The 8,991-nt window shown below is 41.1% G+C and overlaps 1 protein-coding gene across 3 annotated transcripts; it reads left to right on the top strand.

Moving 5' to 3' along the window:
* Positions 1-873: 873 nt before the first annotated feature.
* LOC105562346 lies at positions 874-6,351 on the top strand. 3 transcript variants are annotated; one of them, XM_012013113.1, is made up of 9 exons: positions 874-2,338; positions 2,575-2,693; positions 2,787-2,913; positions 2,983-3,101; positions 3,166-3,292; positions 3,362-3,480; positions 3,896-4,022; positions 4,092-4,207; positions 4,286-6,351. In XM_012013113.1, exons 2-9 carry the CDS (start codon positions 2,647-2,649, stop codon positions 4,374-4,376), a joined length of 873 nt encoding a protein of 290 aa, XP_011868503.1. In that variant the 5' UTR covers positions 874-2,338; positions 2,575-2,646; the 3' UTR covers positions 4,377-6,351. The 3 variants fall into 3 exon arrangements, with proteins under 3 accessions (XP_011868503.1, XP_011868504.1, XP_011868502.1); XM_012013114.1 differs by having other exon boundaries at positions 874-1,293; XM_012013112.1 differs by having other exon boundaries at positions 874-2,693.
* Positions 6,352-8,991: the final 2,640 nt, after the last annotated feature.

The raw sequence follows: 8,991 nt of genomic DNA on the forward strand, positions 1-8,991 counted from the left end.
CAGGTAACATACATGTATGTTACTTGTTACATAACTCGTTACCTCGTGATACTTGCTATTATGTATTTTATACATATATGTTACATTACTGTGTTTGCTGGGTAACCTAATTTCTTGGTATCAGTTTTATGTTCGGCTGTTGGCACCCTGAAAGTTAACCGACCGATTAGATTAACTCGCGTTGGTGAAACCGGGCCCTACCCAGTGAGAAATGATTCGTCGATCGATGTCGAAACGACGTCGAATCGACATCGACACCGTCGAATTGACGTCGATTCGACATCATTTCGACGTCGATCGACGAATCATTTCTCACTGGGTAGTGCGATCTGTGGAGGTTTAAAAGATATTAGGCCGAGTCTACAATAGGTGTAGTAAACCTTAAGCCGTAAGAAATTGACCAATCACAGTCTGAAGTGAGGAGAATAATCGCTTGTGATTGATCAATTTCTTACGGCTTAGATTGATCAATTTTTGCGGGCTTAGGCCGGGTCTACAATAGGTGTAGTAAGCCTTAAGCTGCAAAAAATTGATCAATCACAAGCGATTATTCCCCTCACTTCCGACTGTGATTGGATCAAAGAAATTAACCAATCACAGGTGCGAGTGAGGGGAATAAATGCCTGTGATTGGTTAATTTCTTACGGCTTGAGGCTTACAGCTTATTTAAAGCAAGATTGTGGACCAGGGGTTAAGTTACTGCTACAGATTGGAGATAAAGTAATGAGGTTAGGTTAGAGTTACCAAAAACAAGTAAAGCCAACGGCACACGATACTATTTTTCCTAATGGATTCCTTACGAGAGCCAATCAGGATTCAGCTTTGAGTCACGTACCTGATCGAGAACTCTGCATCCTGATTGGCTCTCGTAAGCAATCCAGGAAGAAAAATAGCATCGTGTACCGTTGGCTTTAAGGTTGAATCAGGTTGAATCCTGAAAGGCTCTTGTAAGCAATTCAGTAGAAAGAATAGTATCGTCTGCCGTTGGCTTTAAATCCTGATTGGCTCTCGTAAGTAATCCAGTAGGAAAAACAGTATCGTGTATACCGTTGGCTTTAAGCCAAAATGCAGAGTTTTCGATCAGGTGTCTCAAAGCTGTATCCTGATTGGCTCTCGTAAGTAATCCAGTGGGAAAAATAGTATCGTGTGTGCCGTTGGCTTTACTGCCCAACCCTACTGATATTTCGTACTAGGAACCTATCTCATGAGATAGAGGCCTTTCCTCTATGAATAACACGGCACGTGTTGTCCTTTTCTTAGACGTCTTCCTTCGAGCGCGATATACTTCCTTGAGTACGTATTTACATTCCGTTTGCCGTGTACGTGTAGATAGCGAGGCACGAACTATATGACAAACATTTTCAGCTTATTGGTTTCACTCCGTGCGATTACGCCCGTCCGATCGTCATTCGCGATAATACGCTCACTTATACTTTTAACTACATTGTTCTCATTGTTGATAATATTCATTTCGCCACGTTTCAAACCGAAACAATTATGTGTTTGTTTCAATTATAAAACGCGTTCGCTCCGTCGCGTACAAACGCACGACGTGCGTGCGAACGGAAGAGTAAGTTTTTCGACGAAGCGCGAAGTAATTTTCATTGAAAATACATATTTTATATTTAAACGCGTTCGGAAACATAGGTCTGTTAAGCCGACGGCACTATTTTTCCTACTGGATAGCTTGCAAGAGCCGATTAGGATTTAGCCTTGAGTCACCTGTCTCTAGTAGCACAATGCATTGGCTAAACGTTGGCTAAACATTGCATCCTTAGTGAACACCGAGCATCAGTTACATTGCACTTGCGTTGCAATTTCTCACTCAACGATATAAACACAATATAACAGATGTGTTGTATTATACATATTTACAATACATTGTTGAGCGAGAAATTGTAACATAAATGCAATGTATTGATACTCGGTGTTTACCGAGTATTGGCTTACAACAAGTCCAGTAGGAAAAGTAGTAACGTGTGCGGTTGGTTTCAGTTATCTCTTCGTCTCGCAATATTTAATTCATCGATTCTGAGGGAACATATCTGCCGAAGACGTCGCGCTGGAATTTTTGTCCACGCGACAGTCGATAAAGCGGGAAACCCCGCCGCGTATTTTCTTACCGACCGCGGTTTACCGCGCTCGCTGTTGTTCGTGGCGCCCCTCGCGAGGAGACTCGAAACCGCCTGGACCAAGAACGGTTTCGCGCCATTCGGCGGATCTAACGACGTATGTAGTTACGTACGCGCGAAGCCGTCGCGATAAATTTCCGGATTTACGCGTAGTCGACCCGCCGCCTCGTCTATTCACCGTGGATTTGTATCCGGATTGGAACGAGGTACGCTATTCCCTGGGGGGATACGGGGATTTCCTCCTCGCGCGCAGATAAATCGCGAGCTTCCCTCTACGAAACCCGGCACCTTCGGCAAAGCCAGTTTCTCCGAGTCCGCTCGATCTCGGCTATTCGATCGTCACTCTCGACAGAAACCTTTTTCACTCTACCTTGCAAGAAAGGCGCGCGACGTCAGCGTAGACGAATACGCATAGATTATTTGGGAAATGTCGCTTTCACAGGTTACGCGCGCATAACTTGGCGGACTTGTGCCGTTCGTCACGGTAGGATTTCGGCGAAAGCGCGACGGTGTCATGGCGGCCTCGCGCCGAAGGTGGAATCGTAAAGTTTCGACGATATGGTGAGTGATGCGACTTCAAAGTATCGGATACTTGTAGTTGTACATATATTGTAATATATTTGAGAAATGTTCGAGGAAATGTTGCTTTCGCAGGTTACACGCGCATAACTTGGCGAAATTGTGCCGTTCGTCGTGGCGGGATTTCGGCGAAATCCCGATGGCGTCGAGGCGTTCTCGCGCCAAAGGTGAAGTCGTAAAGCTCGACGCTTTTGACGACGCGGTAAGTAATGCGACTTAAAAGTATTAGATTATCATAGCTGTATATATTTGAGAAATGTGGCTTTTATAGGTTACACGCGTACGGCCTGGCGGAATTGTGCCTTTCGTCGCGGCGGGATTTCGGCGAAATCCCGGTGACGTCACGGTGGTCTCGCGCCGAAGGTGGAATCGTACAGTTTCGACGATGCGGTGAGTGGTGCGATTGCAAAGTCTTAGATAGTTATAGTCTATTTGACAAATGTTGCTTTTACAGATTACACGCGCATAACTTGGCGGAACTGTGCCGTTTGCTGCGGTGGGATTTCGGCGAAATCCCGGTGGCGTCAAGGCGGTCTCGCGCCGAAGGTGAACTCGTAAAGTTCTACACCTTTTACGATACGGTAAGTAATGCGATTTAGAAGCATTAGATAATTATTGTTGTATATATTTGAGAAATGTTGCTTTTACAGGTTACACGCGTACGACCTGGCGGAATCCTGCCGTTCGTCGTGGCGGGATTTCGGCGAAATCCTGCTCGCGTCACGGCGGTCTCGCGCCGACGGTGGAATCGTACAGTTTCGACGATGCGGTGAGTGGTGCGATTTAAAAGTCTTGGATAATTATAGTTAACTAACAAGAATTCTTCAGTGTCGCCAGCGATAATAACAACGTCAGCGTTTTCTTGACCATACCCGGCATTTTTAATAATACAGAAAATTTATTGCGAAAAATATTACCTCAGCCAGGGTGTGTACCTGGACCTCGCTACACTCTAGGCGGGCGTCTCAACAATTCGACCACCGAGGAATATGATAATATTTGTCGTATAATAACAGTATAAAGATGTCTACGCGTCTATTTCGACTTTTTGAACCTTTTTTTAACCTGGCTGAGGTAATATTTTTCGCAGTAAATTTTCTGTATTATTAAAAATGCCAGGTGTATGATCGAGAAAACACTGACGTTGTTAATTATAGTTTATTTGAGAAATGTTGCTTTCACAGGTTACACGCGCATAACTTGGCGAAATTGTGCTGTTCGTCGTGGCGGGACTTCGGCGAAATCCCGATGGTGTCAGGGCGTTCTCGTACCGAAGATGAAATCGTAAAGTTCGACGCTTTTGACGACGCGGTAAGTAATGCGATTTAAAAGTATTGGATAATTATAGTTGTATATATTTGAGAAATGTTGCTTTTACAGGTTACACGCGTACGACCTGGCGGAATCCTGCCGTTCGTCGAGGCGAGATTTCGGCGAAATCCCAGTGACGTCATAGTCTCACGCCGAAGGTGGAATCGTACAGTTTCGACGATGCAGTGAGTGGTGTGATTTAGAAGTCTTAGATGATTATAATTTATTCATTATCATATATTTGAGAAATGTTGCCTTTACAGGTTACACGCGCATAACTTGGCGGAGTTGTGCCGGTCGTCGTGGCGGAATTTCGGCAAAATCCCGATGGCGTCACGGCGGTGTCGAAGGTGAAATCGTGAAGTATCGACGATGTGGTGAGTGGTTCATTAAAAGTGTTAGATAATTGAGGCTAATGTGATAAAGTGTTCCTCTTTATCTCCGATTCATATCTTGAAGTTTGTTCACTTTATGACATTATCTCGTAATTACGTTTTTTGAATGAAAGAAAAGTGTGAAAAGTGTCTCTCGCAGTGGTTTATGTAAGGTTTATATTTTTCTTAAACGTATATAAAAACGTTTTCAGATATGACGACAATAATATCATATAATTAATACATTAATTTTAATCGACCCTAGTAACACGTGGCGGTTCAAATTTAAATCAATATCTAAAGAAATTTTCATTTTTCATTTTGCCCCCGACAGTTTGTGGTTAAAGCACATCTAAAATATAAAAATTTGTAGCCAATATAAATATGAAATTATTGTAAATGTAAGCAATTTTGAATAGTAGTATCGCACCTATTACTTACATTACTCCTCAGACCTTTTTGATGATTCGATCAAATCCGTTACAAATTCCATGTCTTTCGTGTCTCGGAATATTGCGGAATTTAATTTAACGTGTTGCCCTTTGTACCGTTTTTGCACCCTCCTCTTTCCCGTCCACCCCGCACGATGTAAACTCATATAAAAGTCAATCTCTGGCAGTCGTTGTCTCATAGCGATCGACGGGCGCTATGATCTGCATGCCTTTGATCCGGCTGAATGATTTTTCGGCCCTCCGATGCACCCGTACCAAGTTCTCTTACTTTATCGGATTCCTTTAAGTTCGTTTGAAAGTTTACCCGTAATAATCTTCGTCGTCTGCCTACAGACCTGTTTTGTAAGACGACGGCACTTTTTAATCAGATTTCGTAATTCGCAATAACTTTGCATTAAATCCTCTGCTGCCACGATACTTTTAATCACGTTGCATTTTCATCCCAATTTCTTTTCACGTTCTCATTATTATTTTAAAAATACGTTCGCGTATTTTCTATCGCATTTTATATTTTTATCCGATCTAACTTTGCGCTGCGCGTTTGACGGCCGCAGTCGCACCTTATTTATCGTACTCTGTATAGCTCACGCGGATCCCTAACTTCTAACTCGCTTGCGAAACGGACGACTTTTAGTTTTAATCATTTAGACGGAAAACACCCCGTCCGGAGGCGGGGGCGACGACAGGCCGAAATCCTTTTCACCGTCGATTAGATTTGTCCTTAGTCGTGATACGACGAACGGAGGAGGCGAAACGGGAAACGGCGCCGAAAGAGATTTGATATCAGCAGCTCATGGAAGGAAAAGGCGCGGGGCTGATGTGCGAACAACAATGCTATAACTTATTTACGCAACTCTGATTGGCTTAAGACACGGCGTCCTACCCTCGTTTGATTTACGAGCACGTCTCGTCCGTCTCGTTGCTAGTCTCCGGCTAGTCTCTTTGGGGATTTATTCCACTACGACGATAATGAAATTTGGCCTCGATAACCAAATTACACTTTTACCCGCGAGGTATACACGGTATCTGAAATTTCGCACAACTATTCGGCGCTATTCCTTAATAAAAATTCCACGCGACAGCTGACAATGAGTTAAACGTTTCACAATCTTCTTGAATTACATTTAAAAAATGTGCGAATAGATGAGAAAATGTTAAATCTCTTTCTTTAACCGTAAATAAATTATTCTTCACTTCCAAAGTTTCTGAATAAATCTCGCTTTTAGAATTTCAACTTAGGACAAGTCCCATTTATGTACAATACATATTTAGAGGTATGAAAAAAAATTGGTCGTGCCAGTTGAATTTTTGCCGGAAAAAATTTCGCTTCAAGTTGTTCTCGTATATATGATACACGAAAAGAAGCGTACGGTGAAACTGGGATACCCAGTACGTAGGAAATATAGTTCGGGATGAGGGACAAAAGGAATGATAAATTATAATCATGACTTTGTCAGATTTCCCGGGAGAAGTTAGCCGTAAAAAGTGATTTTGCCGTCCTACGCGAACATTTTTCTCTTCCTTTCAAGAGTAACTCGGTGTCGGGAGGGGGAGAGGACACGAAGGAACTTACTTTGGCAATCAACAGCATTTTCACTAATGCTTCTTTTCGGCTCATAAATTGATATTACGAATTAATCTCGTGTGCGAATTAAATTCTTTTGTATTATATTAATTGCTGCGCCTGAAATTCTCTCCCACGATTTCGTTGTGTAAGTACGTAAAGCCACTAGATGTGACAAAATTGTGGGGATTCTAAAGTAATTACCGATTTTTTTTCAAGAGATATTTGAATTGGCTTTACATAATTGTAACATTATTTGGCACGATTAAAGTACGCAGGAAAATGAAGGAACATATTAAAAGCGAAAATCTTTCGATTAAAACTGTTACGTAATAGCCACATGTGTTTACACTTTAAATTCTTTCGAAAGAGCAAGCCGCGCACATAAAGCATAAGGTCCATATAAAGGTATTTTTCGAGAATCGTTCTTCGCCCTTTTGTATTCGCAGCTTTCTCTATCTCACTCGCTAGCATAATGCAACAGCGTTCTAAAACTTTTTATAGTGCAATTCCTCTCGAGTGAGCATTCCTTGCATTTAAAAAAAAAAAACAAGAAATTGCGTCCCACATGTTTGCACAAAACATTATCGCGCTGCATTCCATACAAATGAAGCCGCTTTTCCGGTCGGATTCGGTTTGGTCTTTGCTATAAGAATCCCTTAATACGTTTATCAAGAACAAAATGCAGCGCAACTGAATTGAACACATCTGGGCACGCATTGTGGAACTTTTACGGAATGGATTCCAATCGGAATTATTCTGTCTTCCCTAGAAGACGCAATAGAAATCTAGGTAATAACTGAGCTATTCCGATCGGAATCTATTTCGAAAATTTCCATAATACGTGCCCCGTAATACGGTTCGACGACTCAACTCGAAATCTCCGATGACATTTATCAACAACAACGCCCCGTTCCGGAGAACGCTTCGTGACTTCTCGGCAAAAGCAGCTCCGGTTCAGCTCGAATCGAAGAGCTAACTTGGCACGAACATAAAAATATTATTAAATAATATTATATTCGAGGATCGCGATTCATCGGCAAATATTGCAAAACAATCTAATAAAATGTAGTAGAGTTTTAAATGAAAATTGTGTTCGTCAAGTCTTTGACAATCGTCAGATTTAATTAAAAGCGACCTTTTACATAGTACTTAATCGTTTGGTCATAACGCGCGTAAAATGATATTGATTTCCATTATTATTCAATTAAAATTACTCGATGATATTAAACTTTAACTCTTAATTAAATTGTGATTTATACGCTTAATGATATAATAGCACGAACATCAATGCTTTGCATTTTTAAATAAATTAAATAAAAAACGATCGTTTTATTTAGCAATTTTTTTACTTGTCAACGGGACATTAAATAATCCCGAAGAAAACGATGCCGTTTTGCCATGGATTAAAATTATTTTGCTCTAAATGATTTAGAATTTTTTTTGTGTCAGATAATTTAATAAAGATAACTCGTGAAATAATTCGGTTTATAATTTTACTGTAATACAAAAAAATTTGGCGTACACATTCGATTATGTGAGAAATCAAAATAAATTCTATCAAGTTCGCGATGTGAATGGCAAGTCGTTCAAAGCAGACTTTACAGTTCCGCGTTTCCACGTTACACATTTCCTCTCTCGAGGGGAAATGGTTTATGCGGTTTCGCGAGATGTGGAAACGAGAACGCGCCCAAGTTTGGCGCACAATCCGACGGAGATTTAACGTTAATCAACTTTAACAGTCGTCTTCATGAACTAACAAAGTCATTCTGGACCGCCCGCGCGAGCGGGCGCGTTCTTCGTACTTATCTCGAGAGCGGTGAAACTTTCCAAGTGCGGTTGGATGCGCTCACATCGGGAATACGCCGTGTCGTGTCGCGAATAATGCCCGTTTTGACATTCCTCGAGCGGCCTCTTAAAGAGGAGGCGACGTCTTCCCATGAATCTAATTGTTATTGCTTGTAACCTCGCGGGATTTAGACGTGCTTGAATCTGAATTGAAGAAGGTCGCGTTTCATAGTAAATTTCATGCCGCGCGCACACACAGACTGAAATTATACTTTATGAAGTAAAAGACCCCTCGCAGTTTGAACAAACGTTTACAGTCGCGGTATATTAATTGTGGGACAAACAGTGCGCATTTAAACTTTAAAGTCGGTTACTTGACATTCATACGTTTGTTTAACTAGCATAAATTGCAATCTGTTACGGTGCTTGTGATTCTTATTTAATAGGAAGATTGCAGTTGATTTAAACACAGAGAAAATCATATTTTATGTTACATTTTTGAAACAAGAAAATTACCCGACAAAATATACAAAGAACAAATATTTTTACAGTTATGAAAAAACAGCTTGATAAACTGCACACGACTTGTTGGCAATAAACTTTGCGAAATCTTAAATTTATCATGTTTGAAAAATAACGTTTTATCTAAATTGTCATTTTAACTTTAGAGACGTCTGTTAAAATGAGGATATGTCAGTTTAAAATCGAAATGTCTTCGAAATATCCTTTTCCGCTGTGATGTGCAAAGAAAACGACTTGGCACGAGATTGCGAAAGTAAATTAATTTAAAA

Source organism: Vollenhovia emeryi, unplaced genomic scaffold (assembly GCF_000949405.1).
Source record: "Vollenhovia emeryi isolate VEMERY1.0 unplaced genomic scaffold, V.emery_V1.0 DF939190.1, whole genome shotgun sequence".
Classification (NCBI taxonomy): Eukaryota; Metazoa; Arthropoda; class Insecta; order Hymenoptera; family Formicidae; genus Vollenhovia; species Vollenhovia emeryi.